We start from the raw sequence: 20,854 nt of genomic DNA, 5'->3' as shown, positions 1-20,854 counted from the left end.
ATGCCATAATTCTGTCAAAAATCAATGAAGCGAAATAAAATTCAAACTTGATCTGTAACTCATTAAGATACACTCACATACCAAAATTCAGCTCAATATCTGCAAGCGTTTAGAAAAAAAGTGCGGAAAACCAAGTGGGAATGAAAAATATTCAAAATGCCATAATTCTGTCAAAAATCAATGAAGCCAAACGAAATTCAAACTTGATCTGTAACTCATTAAGATACACTCATGTACCAAAATTCAGCTCAATACCAAAATTCAGCTCAATATCTCAAAGCGTTTAGAAAAAAAGTGCGGAAAACCAAGTGGGACAGACTGATGGGGACAGACAGACGGACGGACGGACGGACGCAGAGGAAACCTATAGTCCCCTCCGGTTTCACCGGTAGGGGACTAAAAATACTTTATGGATCTAGAGATGTTCACAATTTACTTAAAAAAAAATTTGCAGTGAAATATAATTGCTCATCATGTTTCTTAATGAATGAAACGGAGGTGCAAACAAATGAAACATCAATACTAATACATTGTAATTCCATTGTAACTTTTTTTTTTTTTTTAATTTTTTTCATTTCATTTTACTTTATTACTGCATTAAAATAAAGTGCCATGCCACAGCATGATACGCCTGTCAAAAAAATACAATTACAATGTATCTTAAACAGTTAAAAGTGCAGGAAAATCATGTCAACCTTGATTTTTAGATTTCAATGATTTTTACACACCTTAAAAAATTTGTTTATCTATCTCCTGTGGTGTAGGCATTAATTATAACAAATATTGCATCATTCATAGATTTCTATACCTTGCCAAATGCCTATCATATTTAAAAATATCAAATTAGTCTTCACAACTTAATCTACACCTAATTAATTTTGGAAATAAAAGACTGGCCATCAAATATAAACTGACCAACAGCTCTTCCTCTAATTCCCGAAGGATACAGATTAGACCATGCTCTGAAGAAATGAAAGAGATTCCTACATTGAACACATTAATTAATCTTTAACTGGATGCTTGTCTACTCATTACTCCCAAAAGATTATTGGATCTGCGCTATCTACCATAAAACATTTTTAAAAGATATAAAACATCAATGATTTTTTTTTTGGATTTAATGTCAGATAGTTAATTGTTAATATGCAATTCATGTGGACATGCAGATTCCACCCCTACCACCATAAAATTAATTTTTAAGTTAATAATATTATTGTAATATCAAAATAGTTAATATGCAATATCAAATTTGTTTTAATTACTTCTCATCAAATTCATTTTCAAACTTCGGCTACCTAACAAGAGCTATTTTTAATCCTACAGGCTTACCCATTTGGCCCAATACTCAAGGGATATAGATAGCACCGATGCTCTTACAGCTACTCCTCACACTAAACTCATTAATTTCTCTCTCTAAATTGTCATGCAATTTTCTGTTATCATTCTTCTTGACCAGTGCTTGATAATTAGACTCATGGGAGTGGTGGAATTTCTCTAACATACTCTATATTTGTTATAGATTGCTGTCAAGTATATGCTAAAAAATAAGTATTTTCTTGATTTAACATTTTTCTAATAAGGTTAGTGCAATAATTTTACATTATTCTGAATGTGTAAATGAAGAGAAAAAATTTAATTTTTTTTTTTAAAATTCCACTTAAATTAAAGGTCACATGTACAGTGACCTTGAAATAGGTCGCGACACACCTTTTACCTAAGATGCATAAACTGGCCAAGTTTGATGATTCTAAGTCTTATAGTTTTCTAGTTATGGACCGGACAGGATTTTTCCATATTTGGCTATAACTTTTTAATTATAGGTCAGAGCGACATACTTTTTGTGCGCGACACACCTTCTACCCAAGATGTATCAGATGACAAAGTTTGATAACTCTAGGCCTTATAGTATTAAAGTTATGAGCCGGACACGAGAAAAGCTAACAGACGGACGGACGGACAGCTAGACAGACGGACAGACAAACAGACAGACACGAAGCCTATAACATAATAAAATTTGACTTAAGACGGGCGTATAAAAATATATTGCAATTATGTGTTATGTCACTCTTCAAACTGATTGTTGAAAAAAAAAAAAACATTATACAAAATCAAATTAATCTTGATATATCAATTTGAAATGCATTTTGAAAATAAAGAACTGGTCATCCAGTAATGAAGTGTTTTGACAGACCATAAATTAGAATTAAGAGAATAAGAGAAGAGAGATCTTTAATTCTTGTGCCTTATTCCCTGAAGATTTGATAACACACACACACTTGATAAGAGATATGACTAAACAACTTCCAACACCAAACTCATTAATTTATCTTTAACTGGATGCATGTCCAGTCATTATTCCCCAGAGACAAATGAAATTACATTATCTTCTGTGCAATGTAAAAACTGTTTTTAACACTTGATGTTTCTTTTTTTTAAAGTTTTTATGAGTAGTTTTAAGCTGTAGTTCACGTTTTTGTACAGATATTCTAGATTCTATGTCTCAAACCTTATACATGAGCCCAAAATGAACAAGTCAATTAAAATTTAAAAAAAACCTGTAAAATGCAGAAAAATGAACAAAAAGAGTTGAAAATTCCAGGTGCACAACTTCATATGGTGAATAATAATTGTACAAATTTTCAGATTAATCCTTGCAATAGTTTCTGAGAAACGGTCCAAACAAAACCACAAAATAAAAATGAAAAAACACCTGTAAAATTCAAAATAATAATCCAATCAAGATGAAAAATATCAGGTGCACAACTTCATATGGTGAATAATATGTGTACAACTTTTCAGACAAATCCTTCCAATAGTTTCTGAGTAATGGTCCGGACAAAATCTTGTCTACAGACAGACGGACAGACAGACAGACGGACAGACGGACATGGTGATTCCAATATACCCCCCCTAAACTTCGTTTGCGGGGGGTATAACTATGCACATCATTAATATGAACTTGGGCTGATAATTTACAAGATACTATATGAACAGAAATTTAGCAAGAATTGAATTTTGCAATTTTTAGGGAAGGTGAAGAAATCACAAAATTTAAATATTTCTAACAATTTATTCCACATAAGAGGACCATCTATGCTTCTATGCAACAATAAAAAAGATGTAATAACTCCTCACTAAAATTAAATATGGATTTAAAATCACTAAATTTAAGTTTTGCTAAAAATTCCACTTTAGTTTATGGTATGTGCTTCAAACCTGAAATCAACAATTAATACACATAATAGATATATGAATTTTTAAAAATTTTAACATTATAGTATAAAACAGCCCATACACAAAGTCTGTTGTCTTTTTGAGTTCCTCCACTGGGGAGAAGGTCAGGTGGCGTCTCTGCATTCCTAATAAAACTGCCGATGTTGGGTCTTTATTCACAACTTTACCTGCTGTAAGATAAAAGGTTAACATAAAATGTGAGCTCCTTAAAGAAAAATACATGTACATGTACTTATAAACACAGCATTACAGAAACATATCAACTTAATTTAATTGTTCATTCTCATGAAGTATTTTCAATTGCTGACTTTCTTACATCAGGAATGCTCCTCACACTTAGCATAAAATAAGAGAATTCTAAATGATAGGCCTTAGACAACTAGTGTTTCTTAATACTTTGTATGATATTGTTACTGTGTAAATTTCTGTGTGTAATGAAATCATTAGGCTCTGTCAGATCTAATTCCATTGCATATCATTCCATTGTAATTTTATTAGTTTCAGGAAATTGTGCATTCTTTGTAACCCCATGAGTAATGCCCAACCCTCATTCGCCTTGCCTTCATAACAACGAAAAATTGCAATAAGTTATGGTTTTATACTTTAACATAAGTTGTATGATGACTTTAACCTAAAATAACACTTATTAAATTTATAGAGGATGATTGCTGACTTCTGATTACTCTTTCAGAGGCATAATATGAGAAAATTTTGTTTAGGCTATTTTTCATACATGAAAGCATATGGGACATTCTTAGGTTATACAAGTAAAAAAAAGATTTAAAGCTTCTCAAATCCAAAAGTATGTTGTGTAGTGACCACAAGACAACCACTGCATACACATGAACAGAAATGGTGTCAAATTTCATCATTATTTAAAGTGAACCTGAGGAAAAATTTGTCAAGTGATGATTTTTCATAACATGTGAATTTAAATTCCCATAATGACGAACAAATGAGGGTTGTTTGCGTCCCGTCAAACTTTTTTTTGATACAAAAATGGGATTAGTCCCTGAAAACAAAATAATGAAAAAATTTGCATAACCATTAACATCATTAGAAATATAATTTGCTGCTTTATAATTCAGTGTATCTTAAGGGTATACCTACCAGCATTTGTACTGTGAGTGACAATATCAGCCATATACTGAAGGGCCTTGGCTGCCATTTTGGTTCCAAAGTTTCGGTCAAATGGAGATGGCATGCCTCCCTGCTGCATGTGGCCCAGGACGTTCTTACGACAAGTGAAAACCCCCTTCCCTTCCTCGGAGAAAAGCTTCTCAATGAAGTCTGTTGTATAGTTTGAATTTGCGTTTTCATTTCTGAATAAGGAAAAAAAATCTTTTGCCAATTATATATTATAAACTTCATATTGCTTTGGAAGAAGACACAGTTCAATTTCACACCAGAAAATTGTCAAAAAATTCAAATGTAAGCTGGCTGTCAATGGCAAAACTCATTGGATATGTACATCTATACATTCCCAAAACACAAACATTAAATATTTTAAATTCTGATTAGAAATGTTTACTGTTTATCATAATATACTTGTACTGAACATACATGTACATGAGAAGAAAAAGTCAAATGGAGAGAATCGATGACAGCAAAATTCTCCTCAGTATAATTCTTAATTGAGCAAAAGCAGACAGTACACTACCTTAAAATGAGCCCTCTTTGAACACCCAAGTTAACAATCTTGTCCTTCAGATGGAAGACATCATCCTATATCAATAAGATGAACTCTATTAATTTCTTTAAAAGAATATCATTTCTATAGTTAAATTTAAAGCCACAGTAGGAAGAAACTTAATTGACATGTATATACGAGGGCCGTTCAAAAATTACGCGGACTTGTTGCACAGAAGAAATATTTGACGACATAATCGGGCAAAATTTCACAGATAATATAAAAGAATCTTTACTTATATGGTCTTCAAAATTTCATATCAAAATGTTGTAAATTGGTATCAATTTTGAGTGATTTTTCAGGACATACCTTTAAGTCACGGCGCAGCAAAATCTTCGACGTCACAAGCATTATTAAAAATATGTGATTGAGCTTTCATTTTCTCAACATTTTCCCTTAAGTACCTGTATAGTTTGAGTTACCTTATCTACTCAACATCAAAACACCATTTCTTGTCAAGCTTAAAATCTATTAAACAAGTAAAGAATATTCTTTCTTTTTTTGTTTTAAAACCAAAAACTACTTATGAGATATAGTGTGATATTGGTGACTCTCAATCACGTTCTTTACAGTCCGGATAAAGTTAACTTTTCGTCTATAATCTTCTTCCCGTCCTCCCGTATAGCCTTTTTACAGAGGTCTAACTGTCTAAAATTTCAATTTGCTATTTGTGGGCGAATGTCACGAGTACCTTAGTTTACTACATGTTTTATTATGCATATTTTGGATCTATGTTGCCGATATCGCGAGCATTACACATATTTTAACAAAAGTGTGGTGCGCCGTCAATTCAGGAGACGTCATTTTCACAGTCGTTTTCACGGGAATCGCATCAGAGAAAAATCGCTATATTTCTGTTAGTACTTCAAATATTACGTCCGAAATCTAAATACATAATAATAGAACAATATAAAGGTACATTTGAGAAAATTGTTGAAAAATATCGCGAATTTTAGAAAATCAATGAGTTAAATTTTTGAATCCGCATGCTTTTGCTTCAATTGTTTTTGTCGTGCGCCGTACCTCTCCATCAACGAGATCAACATACCGATAATTTTAGTAGAATTTTTTTAAAATACAGAAATTTTGCCCAAAATTTATTGGAATCTTTAAGATACATATTTCTGTGAAATTTTATAACTATATGACGTCTGTAAGAGTAAATAATAGCACAGTCCGCGTAATTTTTGAACGGCCCTCGTAATTTCATCAAATACAAAGTCTAGTTTTTTCAACTACAAACCCTTAATTTTGTAATGTTCACTTCTTCCTCAAAGATATAAGCAGCATCTGCACCACCTGCCAATCCACTCATGGTTGCTAGGTAACCACAGTACCCTCCCATTGTTTCCACGACAAAGACCCGCCTTTTAGTTCCGAGTGCAGACTGTTTGATTCTGTCACAAATCTAGAAGTATAAGCATTGCAAAACAGGATGAAAGTAAGGTGATGTTAGAAAATAATACTTTTATAGCTCTGTTTTATTTAGTGCTCTCAAAATAAATTTCATTGATTACTGGTAACCTTGACCTACATGATCAGTAAAACCATTGTTGGTGATTGTTGGTAACCTTTTGACTTACATCAGTAATTTCTTTGATCGTTGGTAACCTTTGACTCACATCAATTATTAATCGTTGGTAACTATTGACTTACATCAGTAATTTCGTTGATTGCTGTATCTGCCCCCAGGCTGAAGTCTGTCCCTGGCACGTTGTTACTGATGGTACAGGGGATCACCACTATAGGAATACAGAACGCCTCAAACTGATTCCGGGCCTCCGCCATCTGTAGGGCACTGTGATATGCCTAAAGTATTAATTAAGTCAGGTTATACATGTAGTTATAGCTTACATGTTATAAGGCACTGTGATAGGCCTAAAATATTATGTCAGGTTAACTTGTACTCTTAAAGCTTATATTATAAAATGTATAATGTATACTTCCATGTAGCTTACAGTATATAATTTTTTTTCCTTACATTTTATGCTATTTTATAAGATTTTATTTGAATCTGAACTCACCTCAAAACCTCCTATAATTAATAAGCCACTGATATCATATTCTTTGAGTTTTTCTGCAATTTTGTCCAGACCATATTTTGATCCCACACATCTATGAAAGTAATATTTTATTTAATACGAGAGGGTTAGATTGCATTTAGGTGACATAAACACTTTCTAAATGTCAGCTAAAGAATTCCAATATATGGATTTATATCTCAATTTTTTTTCTTTTAAAGAATAGAATAAATATGACTGTCATAGTTTCAGAGCTGTGGAAAACTTTTTTCAGATAGCCAGTCATTCGGACCTGCAAGAAGACAAAATTTGCCGGTCTTAAGTGATTTTTGCCAGTCCGAAATAGTAAGTTGCAAAATTAAAAAGAAAAGCATTACATTTATTTTCTTAAGTACACTTTACTTAATAAAACATTTTAAAAAGTCTCCATTTCCAGGTCCATCCTCCACCATTTTCATTTTTAGCTCATTTGAGCCGAAGGCTCAAGTGAGCTTTTCTGATCAAAATTTGTCCGTTGTCTGTCGTTGTCGTTGTCGTAGTCGTTGTCGTCGTCGTTGTAAACTTTTCACATTTTCATCTTCTTCTCAAGAACCACTGGGCCAAATTCAACCAAACTTGCTACAAAGTATCCTTGGGTAACGGGGATTCAAGTTTGTTCCAATCAAGGGCCACGCCCTTTTCCAAGGGGAGATAATTATGAATTAGAGAAAAATTAATGGCATTTTAAAAAATCTTCTTCTCAAGAACCACTGGGCCAGGGAAGATGAAACTCATGTGGAATCATCCTCAGGTAGTGTAGATTCAAGTTTGTTCAAATCATGACCCCCAGGGCTAGGGTGGGGCCAAAATGGCCGACCCAATTTTTGCATAGGAATATATAGGAAAAAATCTTTAAAAATCTTCTTTTCAGGAACCACTGGGCCAGGAAAGATGAAACCCATGTGGAATCATCCTCAGGTAGTGTAGATTCAAGTTTGTTCAAATCATGACCCCAGGGGCTAGGGTGGGGCCAAAATGGCCGACCCAATTTTTACAAAGGAATATATAGGAAAAATCTTTTAAAATCTTCTACTCAAGAACCAATAGGCCAGGAAAGGGGAAACTCATGTGGAATAATCCTCTGGTAGATTAGATTCATGTTTGTTCAAATCATGACCCCAGGGGCTAGGGTGGGGCCAAAATGGCCGACCCAATTTTTACATAGGAATATATAGGAAAAATCTTCTAAAATCTTCTTTTCAGGAACCACTGGGCCAGGAAAGATGAAACTCACGTGGAATTATCCTCAGGTAGTGTAGATTCATGTTTGTTCAAATCATGACCCCCGGGGCTAGGGTGGGGCCAAAATGGCCGACCCAATTTTTACATAGGAATATATAGGAAAAATCTTTAAAAATCTACTTCTCAGGAACCACTGGGCCAGGAAAGATGAAACTCATGTGGAATCATTCTCAGGTAGTGTAGATTCAAGTTCAAATCATGTCCCCCGGGGGTAGGGTGGGGCCAAAATGGCCGACCCAATTTTTACATAGGAATATATAGGAAAAATCTTCTAAAATCTTCTTCTCAGAAACCACTAGGCCAGAAAAGATGAAACTCATGTGGAATCATCCTCAGGTAGTTTAGATTCAAGTTTGTTCAAATCATGACCCCAGGGACTATGGTGGGGCTAAAATGGCCGACCCAATATTTACATAGCGATATATAGAGATACCTTTTAAAATCTTCTTTTCAAGTACTTCAAAGCCATGATTTGTGATATTTATATGGAATCATCCTCAGGTAGTGTAGATTCTAGTTTGTTCAAATCATGAACCCCTGGGGGGGGGGGGTTAAAATTCAAGCCCCCCCCCCCCCACCTCACTAAACTTTCAGTTCTGATCTGATATGTGCTTTTTCCTAGCCGATGTCCTCAGGTGAGCGCTGTAGCCCCTGGGCCTCTTGTTTGCATTTATAACAATACTAGATTTCATCACTTTTTAGCAAGTAACAATGATAATCATGATAATTCTGCATAGTAAACATATTTTTTAAAAAACATTAATGCATTTGGGAATTATGTTTTGCCTCGAAAATGAGTCCAAGAAACTCTGTGCATCGATAATAAAGATACCAACATCATGAACTTGGTCGATGAAAAAAAAAAAGAAATCTGGGACAGTCGGAACGACAGAAGTACTATAGGTTTACCGCTTTACTCAACTGTGTTTGATTTTTTCTATCAATATGTTTTACATACTCAGCTATTTAGCCAGTCTTATCTTAATTTTTTTTTAATGTTTTTTACCTAATTCTGCGCCATTTGTAAATTAAAAGGTCATGCGAGACAATGCTGGTTTCGCTTTCATTTCCTATAGCCTAGATCTCGTGGCAGTCGTGCAAAGAAAAAGTATTGCACAATCGTTTATAAGGTACGATAACTAAGCTGGGAAGTGTGCCGATGAATGGCCTAAATCAAAATGGAAAATCAAAAACCTTTAACAAAGAAAGAGGTCGGTCATTTGGGCAGACATCGATAGCATTTTTACCGGTCACAGACATTTTTCGCCGGTCTTGCTGGCATGACCGGCAGTTTTCCACAGCTCTGCAGTTTAAACTTTTCCTAGATAATGAAGATTGACATTAGTGTGCTTTTGTTTCTTTTTTTGTGCACATTTTTAAAGAAATGAGTTAAAACTGATTTCACAGCCATTTTGCACTACCCTAAGTCACTTACTTTTTTGTGCCTAGAAGAGAGCCTCCATAAGCAGACCAGCCATGGACGTCAGTCCAACTCATAGGCTTCACCTGACAACAGACAAACAGGGATATCAGTACCCAATTAACAATACTAGACTGCTGTTTTATTGAAATCAAACATTCATTTTACAGTACAATACATATGCATTAGTTAAAAAAATTATTTCCCTCTGTTAAATTTAATACATGATAACATACATGTACAAAGAAATTAGTAACATTTAGAGAAGGGTAGATGAAGGAAGGATGTGTGGGCTAATAGTGTAACATAGAGGGGGAGAAACTGCTAAATCATTTAAAAAAAACACAGAAATCTTGAATTCATGCAAGGATATTCAATTACATGTATAACTGTAAATCACTTTTTATTCATGAGAACAATTTATTACGCGAGACAGTGAGCTCGCAAAAACTTCATTCTTGCATATAAAACTATTCCTTACAATTATATAGAGGAATAATGACAATATGTGTCAATTATGTCTTGCTCATAAAGACTCAACGACTATCTGATGAAAATTCAGTGATCTACAGTATAATTTGTGAGTACATTTAAAACTAAGCATCAGTGCACAATACTGAAGAATACAGGACTGCTATAAAGATCATATACCAAATGTTTACTTTTAATGAAAAGGGATATTTACAGATAAAAAAAATTGCATTAGAAACAAAAGGCCCATGGGCCACAATGCTCAAATGAATAACTTCAGCCCTGCTGTTCTTTAGTTCCCCCCCCTTATAATACTTACCATGGCCACACCCTATCCCCATAGGCAAGATCTGAACTACCACAGGAAGCTTCTCTTAATTCTCACATTTTCTGGCCCAGTGGTTTTTGAGAAGATATTTTAAAAATTTCCCCTGAATTTCAATGTCAACATAAACATTACTGATTAGTTTCAACTTTTTTGGTCTAGTGGTTCTCAAGAAGATTTGAGAAGAAGATTTTTAGAGATTTGTCCTAATTACTGTAAATCACTTTTTATTCGCAAGAACTTTATTTTCGCGTAATTACGCGAGTCAGTGTGCTCGTGAAAATTTAATTCTCGCGTATAATAGTATTCCTCAGGATTATATAGAGCAATAACCGCAATTCGTGAAAATTTTGTCTCGCTTATCAAGAATCAATGCTTATCTCGCGAAAATAAGATGTCGCGATAATTTAGTGATCTACAGTATATACACTGTATTTCAATGTTAAACCTTGAATCCCTAGTATGGCCCCGAATTATCGCTGGGACTCAAGGTTTGAACAAATTAAAATATGTACTGCCTAAGGATGCTTCAACATAAGTTTCAACTTTTCTGTCCAAGTGATTCTTGAGATTTTTAATGATTTTCACTGCATATTTCAATTTAAAACTTTGATTCCTTATTTGCCTCCCCCCCCCCCCTACCCCAAGAGAGGGGGGCAGAGTCATGATTTGATCAATTTAGAACATACACTACCCCAGGATGCTTCCTCATAGGTTTTAGCTTTTCTGGTCCAGTGGCTCTTGAGCAAAGACACCACACTAATTTTGTCTTTTCTTGATTATCCCTCCTTCTAAGGGGACTTGTCCCTTCAAATTAAAAATTTAAACATCCTTTCATCCAGGGATGCTTTGTACCATCTTAAGTTAAAATTGGCCCAGCAGTTCTTGAGAAGTTGGAGATGTGATAAGCTTACAGATGGACAGACAGACAGCTAGAGGGATGATGGATATTGTGTAATCAGAAAAGCTCACTATTTGAGCTTTCAACTAAAATATTTTGCAACATCTTTGAAGTAGTTTGAGGTGAAAAAATTATGTATTTCAAATTTCCTCATATACAGTATATATGCACACCTCTGACTAGTTAGTATGAAGTACTATACTGTAATATGTAATTTTTCGTAAAAGATAACATTTGAAGCAATCTTGATAATTTATGCTAACTTTCATTAATATATTGTAACAAGCATTTTTCAATTATCTATTTGAAAGACTCTTTTTTTTTTAACCAAGATAAAGTAATAATTAGAATCTGCCAAATAGATAATACAAGAAGATTTATGTATATTGACAATGTATATGCTTTGCATTTAAAAAGCTTGTAATTAGCATAATTAATTCATGAAATAGGAAAAACATTTTTTTTTAATCTTTGCTTATCAGATGTGAAAGTGACATACTGATAAATGTCTAACATTCTTCTTTACAGTGGAACATTTGTTCCTAGACTATGACTAAGCATGCAACATTTGATAGCCAAAATTTATTTCAGTTATTTTGAATTCAATGTGGTTATATCAGAAGCCAAGCATTAAGAAATATAGCATTTCTCAGCATGTCTTTAGGACCTTTTCCTCAAAGGTTGATGATTTAGCATGCATCTGTTTTTAAAAAGTTGAAAATGTGAGAAATTTCTCCACATGGACTACCAACAAATTCATATCATTTTGGTTAAAATTGTTCAAAGATAGTGCAGTCTGTATACATGCATTGATTGCATTTGGTTGTCCTAGTAACTCTCATCTCGACTTGAAAAAAAGCTGAAAGAAAGCTAGATAATTTTCAGATAAAGAACTAAGTCTTACCGGATCTATAATATCTGTCAACTGCAACCAAAAATAACATTTGAGGAAAAATTCAAACTGTTGATTTACACGATCCCTATTTTGTAATGCATCAAAATAAAGTTTTGTGTTTTGACAGCTAGCACTTTTAGAAATGTATTTGTATCAGATAAAAAAGGAAAGTAAACAAATGCAAAACATGTCTTCCTCCATACATGTAAACAAAATGTTTACCCTCTAGTGCAAAGTATTATACATGTATTTAAAAAAGTGCTTTGTTTTAAAGCAAAAGTCAAAGTAATTCTGAAGAAAGAATTGAAATCGTATTGAATATTTTTATATGCAAAATAACACTAGCTTTTACATGAAATAAAACTGTCATGCCTCAATAAGCAGGAGAGAAAAAGAGGAGTTGTGGGAAAATTCTAAACAGAGTCCAAATCCATACATATGATACACTGTACTTATAGAATTTGTGTTAGTAGTGAGAGAATACCACCATCTTTCACCTACATAAAAACCAATTTGATAATCCCCTGATTATAACATTTCTTACATTGCCATAGAGAAGTCCATCAAAGGAGTCGTGAAAGCCCAGGACCGTGTAGTTTTTGGTCAGGGCCAGACGGACAAAGGACCTAATGGCTGCATTAGACCCACAGGCAGGTGCTCCTATACACATTACACCCAGTTTCTTCCCACTCTGAAAACAAAAAATCCAAATACTTCTACAAAACCAACTTAACCTTCAGTATCAGATACTTAGTACTCATTTCATCAGATACATACTAGTAAGTACTCATTTCATCAGATACATACTAGTAAGTACTCATTTCATCAGATACTAAGTACCTGTATTCCAAGAATAGTAATTAATTTACACTGCAATATTACATCACCTCTTTATATTTTTAAAAAGTTCAGTCCATTTTTTAAAATATGTTTTACTTCAAGAGACAAGAATTCCTCAAAAAAGACAATTTTATCATTATCAAACCTTTCAAAGCAGACTGTCTCAGATGAAGTTTAGAAATCATATGATACCAGTAATCACACAAACATGATCCTGGGTAATAATTTTGAAGTTAAAACACACAATTGTTGAAGCATTGATATACGGTAACTTACAGCACACATAAGGACCACTTTTCACAAACTGTAGACAGGGTTTTAGTGACTGCTGTATAAAGCTTTATCACGTATAAGCAGTTTCTGAGAAAAACTCCATCTGAACATACCCCACTGGTGGCTCCTGAAGGATCAAATTTATCCTTGGGAGGTCGTAGTTTGCTCAACATTCTGTAGGTTGTTAGGTTATTCTGGAAACTCCTGGTGACATATAAAAGTACATGCAGTGCCTTTACAAAATGTTCCGTAAAATATTTTGATTCAATTTATCGTATAGATAAATGATTCTTACTTTCCTCTTAGCCTGACGGCTTCTTCGAACTTCTTTTCATTCATGGCTTTTTGCACAGCTTGTGTCTGAAATTGTATCATTTGCAACATGAAAAATTAACCTCCAAAAAATTTAAACAGAAAAAAAAAACTTTTAGAAGATCATAATTTGTTTCTATCTTTGTAGCTACACTCTACTTTCAAACTTGCTAGTTAGGACTGCAGGTAATTGTAAAAAAAAAAAAAAAAAAAAAAATACTGAGTAAGAAACAAATTAACTTTTTATTCATGAGCATGATTAAGAAAATTCCAATGTTACTAAGAAACAAGATTATCAAGTTCTAAAACAATCTCTGTTAACGAGATATGTATATCCTAAGATCACTGGTTATTAAATGTACATTAAATATCTCAATGTATTACACAACAGTGTCTCTGATTGTCTAACCACCACTTACTCTTTCAACACACTCCATCAGTGGGACTCTCACAGTCTGATTCCCGTCCAGTGAACACACACAGGCGGGGGTGCCCGGCTCAGCATCCATCAGCGCCAACACTGCCTCCGCTCCCATACGGGCACCCTGACGATGGATAATGTTCCCAACAAAATGGTCTCAACAAATCTTACAGTAATTTAGTCTTAGTATAAAATTAGTTCATGAAGGCATATTATTAATGTGAAAATTCTAAAAATAACATATACTGTATCTCTAGTACAATCGACAATGTATTTTTCATATATCTGCATTGTAAATTTTAAATCATGATATATTCAACCCCATTCTTTGGCCTAAAACAATGACCAACGGAATCTTTTTTCAATCAGACGAAGAATAAATTTCAATCTGCATCTCTTCTGTACACAGAAACTTAACAAATTTTAATTTACAGCTTACTGGTATTATAAAAATACATGAAACTTTCAGACTACCACTTATTTCAACCAGTAAGGGGCATAATATGTACTGGGCATGTCCTTCAAGACGAGTAAAAATCAGCAAGAAATGAAGATAATGTTCTATATTTAATTATCAGTGAAAGTATGTCTAACCAGGATCCTGTCGAATGCTGTGGGTTTTCCTCCTCGCTGTACGTGACCAAGGACTGTAACTCTTGTATCATACTTCAGCCTCTCTGTTATCACCTTTAAGCATTAAAAGGAGACATCAAGTACTACAGAACTTCTTGTACATCTACATGTACATTAATTGAAATGTAAAGATTATTAAAAGGTTATAAAAATACGAACAGAAATATTTCTGTCACTCATTGTCTCAGAGAGTATACAATTGTTTCACTTCATTTCATGTTTGATGCAAAGCCCAATAATTAACTTGTCTTTTGTGTTTGCTTAAATTTGTTTTATGACTAAGTTTATTTCTTCAGACCTTTTTCACCATGTCAGCACTGATGGGATTCCCTTTCTTGTCTATTGCTCCTTCAGCAATGAGTATAATGTTCAGTCTCTGTCCTATGGCTCGCTCCTGTTAAGATCAACAGATGGTTGCACAAAATTAATATACATTTGTTTTACTACTGTGAGGTACAATTTCTTTCTTTCTTCTTTCTGAGAATTTAAAGTAAAATGCTTAAGTTTTAGTCATGTTCAATTTGACAATGCATGCTTGGTGACTAAAATCTGTTTAAATAAGCTTAATGAAAGTTATCCAAAAAAAAAAACAGCACATATTTAATTAGTTACATGCATTGTATTTGTTTAACATCAATAAATTATGAGATGCGCTGAACTCTTTAGCACTGTATGGTGTTAAAATATCATTTACTTGCATAAAAAAAAAACGTTTTTTTTTAATAACATCTGAAATTACTAAAAGTTGCACCACTGAAAAAGGACTATAATGAGTTTTCTCAGTATCCACTTACAGCGGCCAGTTTCTTACAGAGAGTTTCCTCCCATCCCTCCTCTGGGGGCCACTCAGGAATAAACACCCAGTCTGCCTCCGTGGCTAAGGCCCCCACTAATGCCAAGTACCTGTCAGATGAAAACATACAGGTAAATGTACTAACATGAACGTGTGATTAATCTGACCACTTTCAATATGTTCAAGTAAACAACTGTTCTTCATATGGTTATAAATTACTAGAATGTTTCCTATTCCAATCTCAGATGAAAGCATACTATGATAATGAAATTAAAAAGGATAGAATAATTATGTACATACCCACAGTGTCTCCCCATCACTTCAAGTACAAAGCATCTCTGATGGCTGAGGGGTAAAAGTAAGATATTAAAATAAACCCTTAGAAGATTGGTGTAAAATGATAGTAAAACTTGTTCACTTTAACCCTGCTGGAACTATAATCATGATAATCAAAATACTAGTAATCTAATTTTATCATGTGTTGGTGATATAAAACGTGCATTTCAGAAAATGAAAATGATTAAAATTGGTCTAATACTATCAATGCAAAATCTTTAACATAACACTGATATTCCCCATTCTACAAATAAGAATGCTTTTTAAAGTTTTCTTCCCAAATAGTTATTAAAGAGTTAAAATTCTTCTGTTCAAGGCCTACGTAATTCAGACACTTTTACCTGGAAGCTGTTGTGGCTATACAGTCCACAGCCTCCACAATGCGATGAAGAGCCGTGTCAGCCCCAATAGTCATATCTGTCCCACAGAAATCATTGTCAATGGATCCCACCAGTCCCACGATATTCAGTTGTGTGCAGTCTGTTCTCTGCTGCTGGGAAATACGACCTATAGAACAGAATCATTACGTACAGCGAAACTGTCAAGTCCTCAAATACAATGCCAAATCAACAATCTCAAAATCTTTTACAAAACAAAGAAAAGCTGGAGACCAACACCTTGAGGTTAAAATTGCCGAAGATTCTCACGTGTGGATACCGAAAGGTATTCAATAGGGTCTGTAACTAAAGTTATAAACTTAAAAGTATAGAACAGATCACCAACACTTCGTGAGAATGCAGCAGTAAATTTATTTTGTTGACCAGTTTCGACCTGTGACGGTCGTCATCAGAACAAGTAAGCATGTAAATTTATCTACTGAAGTAAAAAATGCGGATGACGTTGCTATATATACAAAAAATGCGGATGACGTTGCTATATACAAAATAAAATGCGGAGTGTTTCGTATATATGCAGACTTACTTAACAATGGTACTTTATACAAGATATAATCAATTTACGTTTCCTCTAAAGTTTTTCTGACTTAAGATTTAGTCAGTAGATAATATTATTGTTTTATGATTAATAAAATCGTCCATAAATTGTGTGGATTGTTATTCTTCTGTTACATCATCAAGCTGTTTCGGTAGACTGTGACGTCACAATGGAAAAAAATACGGAGGGTTTGTACATGTATATAGAGTACGTAAAATTATACAAGTGGACATTAGATTACATTTCCTATAAATGTTGGGATAACATAAAATGTAGTTAGGTTTCATAAATTTCTACTTCTGAATAGTCCTATTTTATGGAGGACAATAATTGTTCATAAAATTACATTAAAATAATTAACATGTATAAATATAAACAAAGATAATTTCTATAGAATGTTCAAAAGTTCATTGTAGTTTTATGATGAAATTCGTTCAGACGAAACGTGAAGGTATGTAGATCCTCGCTACAATTTGTCCAATAAATATTTGGGGGGCGAGGGGTTGTAGATAACAATTACTGGGATTTTTTATTGTCCTTGAATGCTTTTGTTGATTCCTTATCGGCTTCCTTCTTCTTCATAAAGTTTGGGATTGCACTTAATAGTTTATATGTTCCATTTCGTTAGTATTTTCTTTGTTTGTAAGCTGGGATTTTAAATGAAGTATTTGTGTATTAATCGTATTAATTCTCGTATTCCAATATTCATAAAGTAAGTGGATGAGGCTGCGGCTAAAATTAAGGTGTGCTTCCTCCCATTTTAGGAGAAATAAAGCATTAGTGTCTGGAATTTGTGGAACAATTTTGGCTCTTAGTGTTTTAGGTATTAGGTCCTGTTGTTGGCATTTATTCAGGTATGCGGCATGACCTTCCGTTCTTTGGAGTTTGATATGAAGTTTTCGGAGTGTCCTAAAAATGGCAACATTTTCTTCTGATATTTTCGGTTTCTCGGAAGATCCCACTGGATCGGATGTTGCAACAGAGGTTTCTTTCCTTGCTGTTTCTTGTTGAGATTTGTTAATTGTTTCTGAATATTATATATCCGTATCGGATTGTGAAGAATTGCGGAATCTTTATTTGGGGTTACTGATGTCTACCTTGAGAGATTCATTCACTTTCTGTTTAATATACGATTCTTGTAACTTTGGAATGGAGTTGGTGGCCATAATGTATAGCGCAGTTCGGAATGGTGGATACCTTATGGTATGCAGGGGTCCCAGTAACAATGTAGGATACAAAACAAAGAAAAGCTGGAGACCAACACCTTGAGGTTAAAATTGCCGAAGATTCTCATGTGTGGATACCGAAAGGTATTCAATAGGGTCTGTAACTAAAGTTATAAACTTAAAAGTACAGAACAGATCACCAACACTTCGTGAGAATGCAGCAGTAAATTTATTTTGTTGACCGGTTTCGACCTGTGACGGTCGTCATCAGAACAAGTAAGCATGTAAATCTATCTACTGAAGTAAAAAATGCGGATGACGTTGCTATATATACAAAAAATGCGGATGACGTTGCTATATACAAAATAAAATGCGGAGTGTTTCGTACATATGCGGACTTACTTAACAATGGTACTTTATACAAGATATAATCAATTTACGTTTCCTCTAAAGTTTTTCTGACTTGAGATTTAGTCAGTAGATAATATTATTGTTTTATGATTAATAAAATCGTCCATAAATTGTGTGGATTGTTATTCTTCTGTTACATCATCAAGCTGTTTCGGTAGACTGTGACGTCACAATGGAAAAAAATACGGAGGGTTTGTACATGTATATAGAGTACGTAAAATTATACAAGTGGACATTAGATTACATTTCCTATCTTTTAATTAAAAATTTGACAGCAAAACCTTCAACAGAGGAATCTTACGTTCATTAGTTACTGCCCTTACCACTTTTGAGTAAATCATCGAGAAGCTCCGCCCACTCTTGTCTGAAGAGATTGGCACCTGTCAAACTGCCATCTCCTCCAATCACTACCAGGTTTGTGATGTTGTTATTGACCAGGTTTTCTGCAGCTTTCATGCGGCCTCCTCTTTCTCGGAAATCCTGACAACGAGCACTCCCTATCACGGTGCCTCCCTGTCAAAAGTATTTACTGATCAGCAGGGTATCACTTTTGAAGCAACTCTGTAGTACATGTACTAACATGCTAGATTTTATATAACAACAAGTATGGCCACTGTAGACACCACCTGCATGTATGTTGTTTTGAAAATGAGAATGTTCCTCTTATAGTATGCATAGTTAATTGTGCATATACAACTGCATCTTCTAAGAAAGAAATGAAATTTCTTTGAACAGTTTTTAAAGTAATTAATTTCAATGTATAATTTCCATCATAATAAACCTATGCATTTTAATACATCAATTATAGAGAATATTAGCCAGCCAAGGATGCATCTCATAATCAATTGTTTCTTGCAATAAATAATTTCTTTATTTTCTATTTATGAAAATGATACTTCACTCCTAGGCCTCCAGGTAAAATTAATTAGGTCATATATACTAGAAAAACTTCTTGGTAAAGCAGTTAAACTTTTCACTTAAATTATGGAATATTAACGCAATTTTCTAAATTTTATTTTTAATTCTGTTCAGATTTATTAAGATGCATCAGTTATCTTAACTGTTTCTAAATTACATGAGTCCTGAAGTGAACATAAAACATATAATGTATATTAGAAATAAGCACACAAAAGTGTTTAAGAAATGAATGAGAGACAATTTATTTTTCTTAGTTGTAACACTAGTGACATTTCTGTAATTGCAGACCTCATTCCCTTTTCCCAACATGATTAGGTAGTTGATATATTGTACAACAAACAGAACCAAGGATGCCAGTTATCTCTATTATTTTTTTTATCTTACAATGAGTTAGCAATTAGCTGCATCTTAATTATCCATAGCATTGACATTAAGATAATGTACAGTTATGATATATTTCAATGAAAGAAAAAGTGAGCAAGCTCACATAAATCACACTCCCCCAAAACTCAAAGTGTTGAAATCGCCGGGAAAAATAAAGGAATCTCAATTTTCTGGTAATATGCACATCTACACACTGTGTACTAAATATCTGCAAAGTTTGACAATGTTCTGTGCAGTGGTTTAAGAGGAGTTGGGCTGACAAACTTTTCATCTCTATATTCAAGGTATGGCCAAAAATCTAAGTTGAAAAGTGCCGATTTCCAAGAAAAATTAAGGAGCTGGAATTTCCTGAAAATATGCACATCTACACATTTGTGTCCTAAATATTTGCTATGTTTAATAGAATTCTGTGCATCAGTTTAAGAGGAGTTGCGCTGACAAACTGTTCATCTCTTATTCAAGGTATGGCCAAAAATCTAAGTTGAAAAGTGCGGAAATTCCCGGAAAAAAGAAAGTAATTGGAATTTCCTGGTTTTATGCACATCTACACATTGCGTCCTAAACATCTGCAAAGTTTGATGAAATTCTGTTCAGAGGTTTATGAGGAGTTGTGCTTACAAAAAAAACCCAGGACTGACAGACACCATACATGTTAACCTATTGTGATGAAAAATAGGGAGATTCTGACCTCAAAAGCGGTAGCATTGCGCGCGTGTTGTTTAACGCTTGGATTATCGATATCTTTCATGTAATATACATGTATAGTATAAGCCTTAAATGAAATCAGGTACCTACACTAATTAATCTTAAATATCAACAGCAAAGAAGAAGACAGAAACACCTTAAGTTTGACATAAATTGTACAAATTCAAATATTTTTCATGCTCATCATTTTGCTTGGATTGGCTGCTTTTCTTAGCCTTTTGAAGAGTGATCTTTGCTGATATAGCCTAGAAGCAATAATTCTGAATGTTCATTCAGTTTTTAAACAAAACAAATGATGACATGGTTTAATCTTGATCTAAAACAAGTTCCTATCTTTCGTTATATAAATCAGATTTCCCGCGATGATCGAAAACGAAAGTAGAGATGTGCCACATGGCTTGGTCAATCGAGTGATTTCTATTGACTTTATTGATAAAGTTGTGAGCTTCTGTGCTTTTAAAGACGATTTCAGATGTTTTCATCTAATTCTT

The 20,854-nt window shown here is 33.8% G+C and overlaps 1 protein-coding gene across 2 annotated transcripts in view; it reads right to left on the bottom strand.

Moving 5' to 3' along the window:
- LOC134257154 (ATP-dependent 6-phosphofructokinase-like) overlaps positions 1 to 20,854 on the bottom strand; it is a 35,283-nt gene that overhangs the window by 3,309 nt on the left and 11,120 nt on the right. Inside the window, exons 4-21 of one of the 2 annotated variants that reach the window (XM_062739795.1) lie at positions 18,680 to 18,869; positions 16,188 to 16,353; positions 15,811 to 15,855; positions 15,512 to 15,620; positions 15,016 to 15,111; positions 14,679 to 14,771; positions 14,083 to 14,208; positions 13,647 to 13,711; positions 13,465 to 13,555; positions 12,783 to 12,929; positions 12,248 to 12,268; positions 9,662 to 9,732; positions 6,949 to 7,039; positions 6,581 to 6,733; positions 6,168 to 6,332; positions 4,895 to 4,959; positions 4,345 to 4,556; positions 3,296 to 3,404 (exon numbers count right to left, since the gene is read on the bottom strand). In XM_062739795.1, the coding sequence (XP_062595779.1) occupies positions 3,296 to 3,404; positions 4,345 to 4,556; positions 4,895 to 4,959; positions 6,168 to 6,332; positions 6,581 to 6,733; positions 6,949 to 7,039; positions 9,662 to 9,732; positions 12,248 to 12,268; positions 12,783 to 12,929; positions 13,465 to 13,555; positions 13,647 to 13,711; positions 14,083 to 14,208; positions 14,679 to 14,771; positions 15,016 to 15,111; positions 15,512 to 15,620; positions 15,811 to 15,855; positions 16,188 to 16,353; positions 18,680 to 18,869 (2,015 nt within the window). The remainder of the gene's footprint in view (positions 1 to 3,295; positions 3,405 to 4,344; positions 4,557 to 4,894; positions 4,960 to 6,167; positions 6,333 to 6,580; positions 6,734 to 6,948; positions 7,040 to 9,661; positions 9,733 to 12,247; positions 12,269 to 12,782; positions 12,930 to 13,464; positions 13,556 to 13,646; positions 13,712 to 14,082; positions 14,209 to 14,678; positions 14,772 to 15,015; positions 15,112 to 15,511; positions 15,621 to 15,810; positions 15,856 to 16,187; positions 16,354 to 18,679; positions 18,870 to 20,854) is intronic. The other variant, XM_062739796.1, reaches the window with a different exon arrangement.

The sequence above is a fragment of the Saccostrea cucullata genome, unplaced genomic scaffold (assembly GCF_032062105.1).
Source record: "Saccostrea cucullata isolate Sc308-1 unplaced genomic scaffold, CSIRO_AGI_Scuc_v1 ctg14, whole genome shotgun sequence".
NCBI lineage: Eukaryota > Metazoa > Mollusca > Bivalvia > Ostreida > Ostreidae > Saccostrea > Saccostrea cuccullata.
This window is presented reverse-complemented; position numbering and strand designations above follow the sequence as displayed.